General features: G+C 36.1%; 2 protein-coding genes across 3 annotated transcripts; one reads left to right on the forward strand and one right to left on the reverse strand.

The window, feature by feature from the left end:
- Positions 1-262: 262 nt before the first annotated feature.
- On the forward strand, positions 263-3,218 carry LOC111471428 (dihydrolipoyllysine-residue acetyltransferase component 5 of pyruvate dehydrogenase complex, chloroplastic-like). 2 transcript variants are annotated; one of them, XM_023117147.1, is made up of 7 exons: positions 263-1,259; positions 1,452-1,643; positions 1,736-1,823; positions 2,124-2,194; positions 2,310-2,393; positions 2,478-2,568; positions 2,987-3,218. In XM_023117147.1, exons 1-7 carry the CDS (start codon positions 396-398, stop codon positions 3,043-3,045), a joined length of 1,449 nt encoding a protein of 482 aa, XP_022972915.1. In that variant the 5' UTR covers positions 263-395; the 3' UTR covers positions 3,046-3,218. The 2 variants fall into 2 exon arrangements, with proteins under 2 accessions (XP_022972915.1, XP_022972916.1); XM_023117148.1 differs by lacking the exon at positions 2,987-3,218 and having other exon boundaries at positions 2,478-2,827.
- On the reverse strand, positions 3,194-6,830 carry LOC111471427 (leucine-rich repeat receptor-like protein kinase PEPR1). Its single transcript, XM_023117146.1, has 2 exons — positions 3,869-6,830; positions 3,194-3,759 (listed from the first exon to the last, which is right to left on the reverse strand). Exons 1-2 carry the CDS (start codon positions 6,399-6,401, stop codon positions 3,446-3,448), a joined length of 2,847 nt encoding a protein of 948 aa, XP_022972914.1. The 5' UTR covers positions 6,402-6,830; the 3' UTR covers positions 3,194-3,445.
- Between the last annotated feature and the right edge of the window lie 9,721 nt (positions 6,831-16,551).

Consider the following 16,551-nt stretch of genomic DNA (forward strand, 5'->3'; position numbering starts at 1 on the left):
TTGATTTGGTCGAAAGATGAACTAACCAATGATGGCTCTTGAAAGCAATTGGTGTGGCCTTCTCTCTAATCATGAAACCTGAACTAACCAAGAATCTTATGATCTTTACGATCGTTCCAAAAATACTTGGGTCCTCACCATAGTGTGAGTAGATAATGATTTGAATCAATTTATTTATAATTTAGTTGGATGGTATAAGAAAATAATATCTCATCCATAAATTCCATGTTTTTTTAAGGAAAAAATGAAGAAAAGAAAAAAAAGTTTCGGTTTGCAGGTAAGGTCGTTGAGATCTCCGTCCCCCAATTTCGATGAGTTCAAGAATTCAAGCTTCCTTCATACAAACTCACTCTCCATTTTCCATTTCTCTCTCTCTCTAGATTTCATTCGCTTCAATGGCTCATCTTCTCCGCACCTCCTTCGTCGCCGGCTCCTCCCCATCTCTCCGCCGGAGGCCTTTTCTCCAGTCTCCATTCCACCCCAGGCGGCGGTCTCTCCAGCCCCAGGCCACCATCCGCGAGATCTTCATGCCTGCTCTCAGCTCCACCATGACCGAGGGCAAGATTGTGTCCTGGATCAAGACCGAGGGCGACAAGCTCGCCAAGGGCGAGAGCGTCGTCGTCGTTGAGTCCGATAAGGCCGACATGGACGTCGAGACCTTCTATGATGGCTATCTCGCTGCTATTATGGTCGATGAAGGAGGCGTTGCGCCTGTTGGATCTGCAATAGCGTTTTTGGCTGAGACTGAGGATGAGATTTCTGAGGCTAAGTCTAGAGCTGCGAATGTTTCATCTGGTTCTTCGCCTTCCGCACCTCCACCGGAGAAGATTCCTGAGAATGTAGGTGCTGCGGCGGCGCCGGTTCCAGTGGTTAAGCCAGCTTCGGTGGTAGTGGCTTCCACTCACCCTGCATCTGAAGGAGGGAAGAGAATTGTGGCGTCCCCGTATGCGAAGAAGCTGGCTAAGGAGTTGAATGTGGAGTTGGGGGCAGTGCTGGGGACCGGGCCATCGGGGAGAATTGTGGCCAAGGATGTTGAAGCTGCGGCTTCTACAGCTGTTTTGAAATCTGATGCTGCTAGGTCAGTTTCGGCTCCAGGAAGCGGTGTGCAGCCGCCGCCATCCCTGGAGTTGGGAACCACTGTACCGTTTTCCACAATGCAAGGAGCAGTGAATCGGAACATGGTTGAGAGTCTTGCAGTTCCCACATTCAGAGTGGGGTATACCATTACGACCGGTGCGCTTGATGCTCTTTACAAAAAGGTAAAGTAATTGATTGGGAGACCATCATCGTGTTTATTAATGCTATGAATCTGCCTTTCAGATAAATGTTGGACATGTTATTAGTTAGAATTATTTCCTAGTTCGAAATTGATACAACTGTCTTTAGAAAAGGGTTGAATTTGAATTTTGCTTTTGCCCTGCTAAGAATTGGTGGTGATTTATGGTTCTTAGATTAAATCGAAAGGCGTGACCATGACAGCGTTACTTGCAAAGGCTACAGCACTAGCACTGGCTAAACATCCTGTAGTAAATTCTAGTTGTAGGGATGGTAAGAGCTTTACTTATAATAGCAGCATCAATATTGCAGTTGCGGTGGCCATTGATGGTGGCTTGATCACACCAGTGCTTCAAGATGCAGATAAGGTTATTTTAGACTCCTTAAGTTTTTCTGTTGTCTTTCAAATGATATGTTACTTATTTAATCTTTGATTGTTTATATTTGATTTGTGCTTTAGGTGGACATTTATTCTTTGTCTAGAAAGTGGAAAGAGTTGGTTGACAAGGCCAGAGCGAAGCAACTGCAACCTCAGGAATACAACACAGGTACTATTTGATTACTTCACTGTTTAAACTTGTTTCATTATGGAGTAATTGTTACTTCACTTACATTCATCTCTACTGGCGAAGTTATTTTATTTTGTTCATTCTTTTGAGATGGAATTCTGATTTAATACGTAAAATTTGGTTTAATAAGTGTTCAGAGTACAATTCTTCACAGTAGCTTGGTTACAATTCCACTCTTACCAGAATGAATTTATTTGTTGCATTTTCAAGTTCATCAGAGATCTATATGCACTTTAAGTCTCTTCTTATTTCTCCCCTCTCTGACTCTTCCTTGCGCAGGTACCTTCACTCTCTCTAATCTTGGAATGTTCGGTGTGGGTCGTTTTGATGCAATTCTGCCACCCGGAACTGTTAGTATTGTTACTCTTCTACTTTTATCTCCCCATTTTGTTTCACCAGGGTACCTCTCTGGTATATACCCTTCACTCGGCCTAGTTATTAAGATTAGGAGCCTAATTTATATAGGGAGCAATCATGGCAGTCGGAGCATCTATCCCTACGGTTGTAGGTACTAAGGATGGTCGGATTGGCAAGAAAAACCAAATGCAGGTAACAAACTCAGATTATTCTTAGTGTATATTTTTTCAGAGTAGGCCTATGAATCCTTATCTTTTGGATCTCGAAAATTTGTAGGTAAATGTAACAGCAGATCATCGTGTAATCTACGGTTCGGATCTTGCTACTTTCTTGCAAACCTTGGCAAAAATCATTGAGGACCCTAAAGGTCTAACACTATAGTTTTACTTGCATCTTAAACACCACCCTTTCTTTATTCTCTTTAGTTTTTTTTCTTATGAATTGATGTATCTTTTCACACGAATTTGAGTTAGATGTAATCTCCCGGAAAGTGGTAGAAAGTAAGAAATTATGTTCCGAGTGTGTTGCCCATGTTTTGTGAAGAATAGAAGCAAAATTTTGAAGGATGAACAATTGCTTATGTTTTTTTTTTTTTGCTTTCTTCTTGAAAATGAAGTTGTATTGATAGCTTATTTTCACATGGAATTCATGAACTTATTTAACAAAGTCTTTCTTTTGGCATTGCACACAATTTTGATAGACAAAATTGTAGATTTATTCCATCACCTACAAGGCTACATTTATTTAATATGTTTGCTCGAGTTTTTGCATCATTTGATGAACAGGTAGCAAGCTTGCATTAGTTTCTTGCTGCGCCAAAGCTCATTCTCAATGTGCATGGTGAAAGGATTTTGTTGTATTATCCAACCCATTATAATAAGGTCAGTGTAGGACTTGTTCTCTTTATTTTCAACTCTACATGTCATATTTTGAAGTTCATTTTCTCATTCACCCATGTAGCCACTGAATACTCTACTTCTCATGAAAATATCAACCCTAAACTTCTTGTTTTCCTTTGATCTTTGGCCTTCAAACACTTATATATACATACATATACATACTTGTTGATAGATAAATAAACAAAATCTAACATATTACAACATTAAGACTCATCATATTTCTATTCTATTGCTTTATATTTTGCATAAAAGTAGACACTCAAAAGGTAACCCACACTAGATAACTAGAGGTAAGATTATCACTGCCGTTTTCCAGTCCTCCATAGTATGCAGAAGCAGTCTATTTTATCTTGCATTAAGGAGCATTCTCAGGACAGCCTTCATTTTTGGCCTTGCTTCGGGCGAAGGCGACACACATGAAATGGCTACTTCAAGGACTGCACCCATCTGGCTTCGAACGTAGGGTGATGTTTTGCTGATACTGTTGTCCAGAATTTGCAGCTCCCATTTCTGATTCTGCTTAGAGTGGTAACCTAACACAGTCTTCACCAACTCGGCTCCCTCGCTAATTGCTGTCTTTCCCGTTAGTAACTCGAGTAAAATCACTCCGAAACTGTAGACGTTGCCAGCCGGTGATACCCTCATTGTGTAAGCATACTCTGCAATCACACCAAAAACAAATAAGAACAAAAATAGTAGTCACAATGGATATAATAGACTTGCCAAGTCAAGTTTTGATTTTTGAATATGAAGCAACAGTTCATTTACCTGGAGGAATGTAGCCAACAGAACCAGGAACCATTGAAAGGCTTCCGGTGCTCTTTGAGGGATCAATCACCTTGCAAAGTTCGATGTCACCAATTTGAGGCTCCTTGAGGGACTTGAGAAAAATGTTTTTACTTGATAAATCAAGGAGAAGAACAGGACCAGAAGCACATCCGTGCAGAAATGTGAGACCCTGAGCTGCTCCTATAGCTATGCTGTATCGACTCGACCAATCAAGGACGTTTCCTAAGCTACCATGTAGATTATCAAAAAGGGTGCCTTTGGGAGCATATTCGAAGAATAGGTAAGTACTCTCAGTGGTCAAAACGTAAGCTAGAGGAGTCATGATATTTGAATTGTTGAGTCTCCCAAGGACCTCCATTTCCTTCCCAAACTTATCCCGACTTCCCGGCTGAACTATTTTGCCATTCCATTTGAGCTTCTTGACATAATAGCTTGATCCACGAGGCATGGAAACTTTGTAGTACGTACAAAGCCGAGTTTTCATGTCAATGTTAGAAGGGTCAGACACTGCCTCCATGGCTTCAGAAAAGTCGATATTTGAGCGGTGGATGACATTAAGAGACAATTGTTTCCCCTGAATAACCATTGTAGTAGGAGGAACTTCCCCTTCAGAATCATGGACATTTCCCTTATAATAACGTTTTGTCATGACGAAAATAAAAATTACGAATGCAGCAGAAATAAACAAAGCTACAACAACCACAACGCCGATTGCCACAATGATCGGTTTTCTCTTCTTCCGAAGAGGAGAAGTATCAATTGGCGTAGTATGAGGAATGAGATTTGGATTTCCTTTCGTGTCGAGCAAAACCCAAGTCCTAAACGGAGGAATAACGCCAGAGAGCTGATTGTTAGTAAGGTTCAGTTCTGTCAATGATACCAATTGAACCAAATACGCAGGAATCTCACCAGAAAACTGGTTGTTTGAGAGGTCCAACACTTCCAAGCTAGTAAGTCCAACAAAAGACTTCGGAATCAGCCCTTCAAAACGATTGCTGCTTAGATTCAAAGCAATCTGCAACTTCTCTGGCATTTTTGGAATTGGATTAGTTAATTGGTTTCCACCCAGTTGGAGTTCCATCAATGAACTCATCTCACGAATCGTATCAGGTATGGCACCAACAAAATAGTTACCCTGTAAATTCAATTTAACAAGCCTGTTTAAGACCGATATAGAACGTGGTATCGAACCATTGAGAGAGTTCCAACCAAGATTTAGAATCATCAGTTCTCTTAGTTGCATAATCTCTAATGGAAGTTCTCCAGACAGGTTGTTGGATTCAAGTCTCAATGCTTGAAGAGCTTGAAGATTCCCCAACTGTGATGGTAACCTTCCCTCCAGATTATTCTGAGCCAAATTCAACAGCAACAGAATCTTGCAAGCGCCTAACTCGTTAGGTATCACACCGGTCAGCTTATTATCGTCCAATTCTAAGTACATCAATTTCTGAAGTTTTCCAAATGTTGCAGGGATTGTGCCATTCAACATATTGCTTCCCAGTCTCAACCTAACCAAGATAGAACTGGAAGATACATCTCCAGGAATAGGCCCTTCTAATTCATTATGAGACAAATCCACAGTTTCTAGTTGTGGTTTGGATAAGAGCCCTACTGGAATGGAACCACTGATGTTATTGTAACTAAGATCTAAATTCTTGACATAATTTGTTATCCCAATAGGAAGCTTACCAATAAATCTATTTTCGTGAGCTGCTAATCTCACAAGAGAGCTGATTCTTGACACACTTTCTGGAATTGCTCCACTGAACTTATTTGCAGATAGAATAAGAAACTCCAACTTGGAGAGATTCCCAATTTGCAGAGGAAGAGACCCAGAAAGATAATTTGAACTCAGATCAATAAATGTCAAGTTCATATATCCAACAATATCTTCTGAGATTGTCCCTCGAAATTGATTCTTAGAAAGCTGGAGCTGTTCTAAGGCCCTGTCTCTTCCAATTTTGGTAGGAAGAGGGCCACTGAAACTATTGGAACTAAGATTCAAAGATTTAAGGCTGATCAGTTCAGCCAACTGCAAATCAATGTTTCCATTCATGAAATTGAAAGACAAATCCAAGATCTCCAACCTCTTAAACCCAACAAAAGAAGGCAAAGGACCAACTAACCTGTTGTTGCTGAAATTCAGCAATCTCAACCCAGAAATCGCTCCACAAAGTTCGATAAATTCCCCCGGAATATGATTCAAGCTGTTCTGTGAGACATCGAGTGCCTGTAGAGTATCAATCTGGCAAATAACAGGCAAAACGTTGTCGGAAGAAAGAGAAGATCCAGAGAGAGTAATGTCAGTAACAGAGGAATTATCAAAATTGCATCCAACACCCTTCCACGAACATGGATTAGGGTTCTTGTCGACATCCCAAGAACCGAGAAGCTTAGAGAGATCAAGCAAGGTAGCACGTTGAGATGCAGGGAGCTCAGATTTCAGAAAGGGGAAACAAGAAATGAAGAACAAAGAGAACAGGGGATACAAAGTTGGGCATAAACGCAGCATTTGTAGCGGTAATCGGGGAAATTGACTGTCGCAAAATGGTTAGTGATGGAATTGGATTGAGAGGGAAATGAAGAAGGGGATGAATATGGAGTTTAAGGGGGGAAGAAAGTGGTGAGAAGTGAAGAAAAGAGTGATGGATTGGAAGGGAAGACGACGACGACGACGACGACGACCTGAGTGAAAAGGAGGGTGTGATTGAACATGGTTGAGGATTTTTGAGCGCCACAGAGTCCACAGTGCTTTGGAATTCAAAGTCTCCGCTTCAACATTTGAATTTGTGGGGTTTCGGCATTCAAACCCGCGTGGAAATTCAACCCATCTTTGCTCCAAATGTCACGAAATACTTTATGTAGTGGAACATCTTTTCAAACTTCATCGCCATGGCCAAGGCTTGCGTATGTTCTGGTATATTTTCATAAAAGGGTAAAATTGGTAATTTTTTTTTTTTTTTTTTTTTTTTTTTTTTTTTTTTTTTTTTTTTTTTTTTTTTTTATTGATCTCCCTTTCCTATTAGGATTTTAAATGCTTCCATTTGTGTATTACTCAATAAAACAAAAGGAATAATAATAAAAAAGAACAACTATTTGACAAATATCTTCCAACGGATTTTTTTATTATTATTATTTTTTATTCTAATCAACCAAAGTACAAATGCTAATCAAACCTAGGATGTAATCAATTCGTTTCGTTGTCGTTTCCTTCACGTGCAACCATTGACGATTCGTAGTTAATCTCGTGTTGTACTAATGTTCAAAGTTTTCGATGTCATTCATTGATTTTGGTTAGCCCTTCCCCTCTTCCTTAATTCGGGTTATTTTCTTGCTAATTACCAATAGATCGGGTACAGTTAATGATTACCATTACTGAATTCACGCATGTTGCTAATGTTGAGAAATTGTATGTTTAATTTGGTCGGAGATAATAAGTGACTAAATTGGTTTAGTTTTTCTTTGGATTTTGAATTGATTTTGATCCCGTTTACCTAAGAGTTAGAGTGGAATATTTAAGACTAATTAAACGGCAAAAAACATGACTTATTAAAGAAATTTTATGTATGAAATGTAATTGAAACACATGTTAAATTATAGAAATATGATTTAACAAAGAACGCCATGTGAGAACTATAATTAAAAACATGATGAATTATCTATTAGTACAATTCACTATACCCTGTATATAATTTGCTGGAAGTCGAAGACGTTGATGTAGTCGGTTTAGTTGAGCCTATGGCAAGATTCGTCTAAAACTTACCTCTCAAAACCTCGTACGTTTCTTTTCTCTCCTCGATTTCTTCTACAAGTTTGTAGAAGACGTTGCAAGAAAGAGGTATGGATGGGTTTCATGGTCTCTCACGTACGGTAGATGAAGATATTCGCTGGAGAACATCTCTTGGAAACCAACTTCTTTGTCGAAGCTTACCCAATTTTTCCTCCTATTGGTTAAGGCACTTGAGCTTATAGAAACGCTGGGTATAGTGTTCTAGACCTCTTTAGCACTCGACTCCTTCCTAAAAAAAAGAAAAAAAATTATTTTATCATCACGAAGTTAAAAGAATAAGATTTAAGCAATGACATGGAACATAAAGATTGAATTTTGAATTTCTTCTAATGGTTCAAAAACTTACTCATAAACGACATGGAATATAGAGATATTCCGAGCTCCTTAAGCTTTGTTCGCTCCTTGAACTCTTAAGAATCGAATGAAAGGGGTCTTGGTGGATGAATTCATTCCATAAGCCTCGAATCGAATTTATTTTTCTTCCCCAAATGTGGTCTTCAAAAGTTGAAACTTGTGAGTAATCTTATTAGGAAGGTGTAGGAAGTGATTTGAGCTTACATGATGGAGTGTAGCTCCAATTTTAAGACAAAAAATGAGAGTATAACATCTACAAAAGGAAAGCTTGTTTCTCGAGTTTGAGGGATCCTCAATGCTTCTTTCTTGCCCAAGGTCTCTAATTTATAGATTATGTCTCCACTGCCTTTGAAAACTCAAAAAACGACCTAAATTTTGAGTTGAATTTTTCGAAAGTTTTTCCAAAAAAATCAACTTTGTTCATCTGCCGACTTCACCATACAATTTTTACTAATGGATATCTACGTGATAGGGATTGATAGGTGATATAAAAAAAAAAAATAATAATAACTTACGTAGACTATTAGATTGCAAGTAATTTAAGAATTACTTCGAGAGGCCAAATCTATAGGAAGATCTTAGTTGTAGGGGTCTTTTTGCAAATATCGAATTGTTCCAGCCTTAAAATTTTATTGATTTTAACCTTATTTCCAAATGGTAAAAAAAAAAATCTAATTAATTAAATATGAGATCAGATTATTATAGGATCTAGTAAAATATGAAAGAAGATTTGATACTAAATTAATTTCTTATAGAAAAAATGAAATTTGAGATAGGATTTTAATACCGACCAAAATCTCCCTATAAATTTGCATCCTATCTACTTATGTTGAAACGCATTTTACCTTTTCTTGACATACTGTGATATTGTGGGTTGAGAAAAGAGGAGGGTTGGGATGAGAGGTTACTGGAGGGAGGTGGGTAAATTTTATTTTTATTTTTATTTTAAAGTAATTATTTTTAATTATTTATTTATGAATTATTATTATTGTTATTATTCTTTTTTACTGTATATATTTTTTATAATTAATTTTATTTGTTTATTTATTTTTATTTTTATTATTATTATTATTGGCTATTACATGTAACCTTGTAATTAATTATTTAATTTTTTTGTAATAATTTTGATTATTTTATTTCAAATTTAATACGATCCAATGCATGAAAAATTGAAGGGTATTAATGTAATCTTTGAACTATGTGTAATTGACATACAAGAGAATCATATTCAAGGAATAACTTAAAGGGTCTATAGTATATGAATAATGTTGGATGTCTTGTCCCGTAACACTATTGATACAACACATTTTATAATTATTACAATGATTCGATACAAATCATTTATGTGGAGACACGTGAGTGAGGATATCCTATACAATGAGTTTATATAAGACTGGACGACAAAATATTTAATCTCTTTTATTTAGAAAAATAATATTTCATAAGATGATAATATGTGACTCGATCTTAATCTTCAGTGAATTATGAACTTCTACCTATAAAGGCTTATCCTAATTTGCAGTGTGCGAGTGGCTATTGTAACCAATTCAATATGTCTACCATTTCAGGTACTTAACCAAATAGGAAGGTGGAAACATAATTTCACTAGATGGAATTCACTCCTTCTCATATTGGGTAAGTATACAATTGGGTCACGCCCTCTCATATGCCCAAGAAGGACTTGGTTTATGATTAAATCATAAATAAATTGTTCGTAAGAGAATCAGTGGTACTTGGTGAAAGATGTAATTACAGAGGTAAACATGATCTTTTATCTCAATTGTAATTAAGAAAATTCGTGACGGATCGACTTGCTTATAATGATTATAATAATGGACACAACTTTTCATACAATACATAAAAGTGCAACTCTAGGTCTATAATAACCTATAGTTATGAATGGAAATTGATTAATTAAGGAGTTCAATTAATTAATTTTGTATCATCCGAGTTTATAATCTTTAATCAATAACTTTCTCCATATTTTTCCCAATAAGTTTGCTTAACCTTTTTGTTTTGTTTAATTCTAAATAAAATAAAAGCAACTCTTCTGCTATGCGAATGAAACGTTCATTCCCAACATAGGCTATCTACTTAAGTTTAGAGATACGATGATGTACACGTTGCCTTAGGAACAAGTAGTGATCATAGATGTTCTTTTATGATAGATCATGCTTCATAGAAGATGATGTTCAACCACCGGAAACATAAGGCATGGTGGTAGAACATTGAGGTCGTGATGCTCAACTTTCCTGAAACGAATGAAGTCCATAGTGCTTCCATGTTGCTAAGTGAGGTGCATTTCTCGAGGAAGACTGCCTCCCAAACAAGGACCACGAGCAAAGAAACAATCACTTAGTCTCAATTCAGAGAGGCATTTTTTGAAAAGTATTATCCAATCGTAACCATGTACCCGAACCATGCAACCTTTTTAAGTCTCAAACAAAAAGACAAATTAGTGGAGGAGTACGACGTAGAGTTCAACAAATTATTCAAGTTTGTGTCTAAGTTAGTGGACACTGAGAAGAAGGGGATTGTTTGCCTTATCGTGGGTCTCCACGAAGAGGTCCAAGAATTTAGTGGCTCGCGTATTTAGTGATTATGCCTATGCCCTCAGAGTAGCAACCCTGCTAGACATGCACACCTAGATGGGTAAGAAGGCAGACCATGCTCATTAATGACACGAACTCCTCTCAGTTGCACTAAAAGCTGGAACAATGACCAGATAATAACACCCGACATAGAAGAAGGATAAATTTAGATATTATGCCTATGCCCTCAGAGTATCTACCGCTAAACATGCATACCTAGATGGGCAAGAAGGCAGACCATGTCATTAATGACACAAACTCCTCTCAGTTGCACTAAAGGCTGGAGAAATGACCAAATAATAACACTTGACATAGAAGAAGGATAAGTCCCTATGCCAAAATGTCATTAGAGGTGGTACTAGTACCTATTTTAACCGTGGCAAGATGACCACAAGTATGCTAACTGCCCATATTGAAAGAACAAGGATAATAGCCATGCAGATAAAACCAAACCTAAAATCAAAACTAGTGACGTAGAGGGACAACGATCCCTACACAATGGTCATACGTAATTTACCCATCCTTAGCTACCTACCTTATGTACAATTTGACTCTATCTCTACGCATTATTTCATTTCCAAAGAATTTATTAAGCATGCTCATCTAGAGTTAGAGACACTCGAGAAAACTCCAATTATAGTATTTACGTGTGTTGGTATCAAGATATTAGTATAAAGAAAGTTAAAGTTGTCAAGGTGATGATATTAGAACGAAGATGGGAGGTGACATTGGTCATAGTAAACATGAAAAACTTTGACATCATCCTTAGAATGGACTGGATAAGTGACATTTAAACCCATCAAGGAAAAACATGAAGCATAATGGGAAATATTCTGAAAGTACTTTGAAGGTTAAAGGCCAAAAAGCTAATTAACCACGGACCATGGACATTCGTAGCCACTATCTAATTAACCACGGAGCTTTAGAAGGTAACCATCATAGGTCGCATCATGCCAAAAGAATTTATTTCAATAGAAGCGCCCAAGGTTTCAGCCATTTCAGCCATTATGAAATGACCCACCGAACCTAAGTCACTGAGGTTAGGAGCTTCTTAGGGTGGGTGAAATATTACATATGCTTCATTCAATACTTCTCCAAGATATTAACATTACTTACACAATTAATCAAGAAGGGTAAATCATTTGTATGGACGACAATGTGTGAAAAGAGTTTCAACGACTTTAAGGAGAAGCTTGTGACAGCGCCATTACTCATAGTACCGAATAACTCAAACAACTTTGAAGTTTACAATGATGTCTTGAGAAAAGGTCTAGGATGCGTGCTAATGCAAAATCATAAACTAATAGCTTATGCCTCCTGACAACTCAAGAAGTAAAAGCGTTATTACCCTGCTCATATTTTGTTGTTATTAGTGGTAATATTCGCACTCAAAATACGAAAAAACTATTCGTGTATGAGGAGAGGATTCAAAGTATAAACTAACTACAAAAACGTTAAAGTATCTATTTATGAAAAAGGAACTTAACATAAAGCAACAAGGGGACCCGAATTGAAGATGGATTACGACATGAAAATCCTTTACCATTCAGAAAAAGCCAACATGTTGGCCAAATAGGAAGACAACTCACTCAATTGCATTGATTACAAGACAAAAGAAGCTATAAGAGAAAATAGAGAGTTGAACAGAATTCATTGTCAAGACGTCCCCACCTTAATTGGTAGGAAGCAAAGGTGTTCTATAAATGGGAGACTATGGGCAATTCTTTGGAACAAAAAGTTGGGCTTGGGAGTCCCTAGGCTCTTCCAAATTTGAGAGTTAATAGAATACCATTGGATCCCAAGCTTGTTTCTATACGTTCTAAATGAAATTATCCGTAAAGAAACTAAGAGTTGAGAGTGCCTAGAACTCATTTCCCCAATCATTATATCCGTGACAAAAAAAAAAAAATGAAATTTGGTATGGAGTTGAAGCCTGTAGGACGAAAAAACAAGTTTAAGGTTGACCAAGGAACCCTAGACTTTGACCGCAAGATTTTAAGCACCCATGCAAATTCGTTCCTAGAGAAACCATTTGTTTGAGGGGAAGGAGAGGAAGAGATTTAATGAAAGTAACGCGATTTAAAGCAAGAGTCATGAATTTGCACCAGCAAGAAAGCTGATTTTCAAAGGTATTCTAACGACATTTATCTTGACCATGATCCAAGATAGAGCACGAGGTTTGTCCCTTCTTCCTTGCATTTGCCTCTACAACTTTATAAAAGATATTAAGGGCTAAGGCTCAACGTATGGAGCTTTGGAAGACGGTTTTCGAAGGAAGATGATAACGTAGCAAGTCGTCACCCCTAAATTCCAACCCCAATCAAACTAGCAGCTCTCACCAATTTCCTTTTTGTTCCATAAAATAAACTCCATTACAATCCTACGCAAGAAAATTAAGAACAATTCAAGTAATCAAGGCTTATTTGAATGTCATCAAACATGAACATGTTCTCCTCTAAAATCTTAATTGAAGACTTATTGTGACATGATGGGGTTAAACCAAAGATATGGATAAAATGACCCAAAAGCCCTTTGATGTCTAACTATTGGTTTATTAACCAAATGAGATCTAAATTTATGATTTCTAAGGAGTAAGAAAATTTTGAAGACGATTGAGCATGAATCATAGATTTGAGTCAAAAATGACCAAAATATCCCTAAACCTAAAACATTAGAATTTGAAACTTAATATGACTCTAATATATGATATTATGATTGACTTAACATATGTGAATGACATGTTCACATGAGTATGACTCGAACACAAGATTTAGGCTTGTGAGAGAGTCTGGATAGGAGAAGAATAGTTTGGAATATACCGGAGAAAGTGTGGGATCTTTTTGAGTCAACCCAATAATCCTATTTATGAGGACATATATATGTTAAATTAAATTAGATCCTTCCAATTAAATAATTTTCTCCATTGGTATTTAATATATTTAATATATTAAATATTAATTTGAATATTTCAAATTTGTTTTCAATTAAATTCAACTTTATTGTATTAGTATGAGCTAACGAGAGGATCTTATTGACGGGTAGATTATAAGCTCCAATAATACAAATTTAATTAATTAAATTATTTAATTAATCAATTTTCATTCATTGATCATCTATTATATACTTAGAGTTGCACTCTTATGACACGGTGGAACAAGTTGTGTCCTTTGATATAAACATTATAAGCAATCTATCATTCACGAGTGGTTTGTAATTACATCTTGGTCAAAAGTCCATTTTACCCCTGTAATTATTTCACCTTAACTACCACTTATTCTCTAATAAATAATTTGTTTATGATACAATCATAAACTAAGTCCCTCCCAAAACAATGAGAAGGTGGAGCCCATTGTTCAAGTCTCGAAATCAGCACTTGAGGAACTACATATGGGAATGAGTAAATTCTATCTTGTAAAATTATATTTCCAGCTCCCTATTGAGTCAAATCTAAAAAATGATTATATATATTATAGTGACTCGGTTACAAAAGTCGTTCTCACCCATGCAAATCAAAGGACAAACTTTCACAGACAAGAGTTCATAACTCATTCAGGATTAGGATCGAGTCATGTATGATCATTATGTGAAATGTTAATCTTCCCGATTAATAAATTTATAAAGAGAGATTAAATATTTCATGGTCTAGTATTATACAAACTCATTGTATAGGATACTCCGACTCACATGTCTCCACATGAACGATTTGGATCAAATCATTTGTAATAATGACAAAGTGGGTCGTATCAACAGTATTACCAGGATAAGACACCCATCCTTATCCATATATTATAAACCCGTTAGGTTATTATTTGAACATGATCACATATGTCAACACATATTGTTCAAGATTACAATAATAACCTTCTATTTTTCTTACAAGGAATAATATTAAATTGTAAATAAAATGATCAAAATTATTATTAAAAATTAAATAATTAATTACTAGACTTTAGGGCATAAATCTCAACATCTTAAGATTGCTAGGTACAACTCTAAACCTCTAAACCATGTCTTAAATGACGACTTCCCACCACGTGGTGCATATGGTTTCATATTTCCCTCACTTAGAGATGTCATGTGCCATGTTTTTTTAGAATGATGTCATGTTTTATGTTTCATGTTTTTCCTCACCTAGATAGAATGTCCTGCCCGAGATGCTCACCCATGTTTTTGCATGTTATCCTTCCCTACAATATTGTAGGCTCTTTTCCCCTATGTTTTAGGATATTTTGGGCATGTTTCTTACTGGATAACACATTCACGTTCATGGTATTCACGAAAGATGTGACCTTCTAAGTTTTTCACGGAGAGTAATCTTGGAACATATTAGAGATAGCTACTGAGTTGACTAAGAACCATGATTCAAGATCAATGCCTTGAGACTAAGATCCTTATGTCAAGAAACCGGTTAAGTCCTTCGTTAGAACAAGAAAGTATTGAATGGGCAGATATTTTTGTATAATACAAATATATATGTATATTTTGTGCACGTTTTTTCTCTTTTCATTTTTCCAAGTTTTCTTGGTCTAAAAGCGAAATTTTTTCTTTGTATTTTCATAACTCTTTTGCGTCAATCCACGTTGCGATATTTGCTAAAAACAACTCAAGAATTGAGTCGTGACAATACCTCCATTCACATGTCTTTACATGAACAGTTTGGATCAAATTATTTATAACAATTATAAAGTTAATCGAATCAGTAGTGTTACAAGTTTACCCATAAACTCTAGATCATTTAAGTTACACACTGCTTAGGCAAAGCAAGCTACAACGCCAGAGAAGAGATTTGTCACTCAGAAGACTTGTGATGCCAGAAATGAGTGAACCACCTCCTTCATACTGAGTGAGTCCAGTAGTAGTAGAGGTTCGACCCGAACTTCCTAGAACCCAAAGCAAAATCCGTGGATGCCTATTAGGTTAAAGGATGCGATGAGAGTTTACAAATAAATTGCTTACTTAGTATTTTATACTCAGCTCTTTCCTCTTTCTTTTATGATAGGTGTTCGCAAGATGCCGATAGAAATGGAGGAGCACTCGAGAGTTATGCTGTTAGAGGGACAAGAAGTAGACTTTTCAAACTCATGGAATATTAAATTTTCACCGGAGGGTGAATTTGACACTTAAAATGAAATTTAATTTGAGATTTGAATTGAAATTTCCTAAATCCAAAACTCAAAAACTTAATTATTTTAATCTAATCCACTACTCAAATTAAGTTATAACCATCGCATTAGCTAAAAGATATCTATTAGATGAACACGACTCTCCACAGTGGTATGATATTGTGCGTTTTGAGCATAAGTTCTCATGACTTTCTTTTGTATTTCTCCAAAACACCTCATACCAATGGAAATAGTATTATTTGATTTATAAACTCATAATGATTCTCTATATTAGGACTGATCATGAGTTTATAATCAAAGAATAATATCTCCATTGATATGAGACTTTTTTGGAAGTCCAAAGCAAATTCATGAGAGCTTATGTTTAAAGTGGACAACATCATAACATTATGTAGAGTCGTGTTCATCTAACATGGTATCAGAGTCATGCCCCTAAAGTTGGGCTGAATTAGATTTTTTCTTTGATTTAGGTGTAGTTGAATCGATAGATTACTACCCTGAAAATATGATTGCAAATTCAATCAAATTTTATCTTATTTTTAAAATTAGTATGAAAATTAAGAATATTTAAATTATATAACAAATGTTAATAGTTAGTTGGGACGTGTGTGAATGTTTGATATTTAATTTTATGAGATTTTAGTTATTAATACAAGGTGTGAAATCATTAATATGATATAAAGCTGACGGAAGTCAGAATAAGATGAACACTATATAATAAATATTTAAAAAAAGAAAAAAGTTAAATGGAAAATGAAAAAAAAATAACAATATAAACAAGAAAGAAAGAGAAATTATAGCACT

The sequence above is a fragment of the Cucurbita maxima genome, unplaced genomic scaffold (assembly GCF_002738345.1).
Source record: "Cucurbita maxima cultivar Rimu unplaced genomic scaffold, Cmax_1.0 Cma_Scf00052, whole genome shotgun sequence".
Lineage (NCBI taxonomy): Eukaryota > Viridiplantae > Streptophyta > Magnoliopsida > Cucurbitales > Cucurbitaceae > Cucurbita > Cucurbita maxima.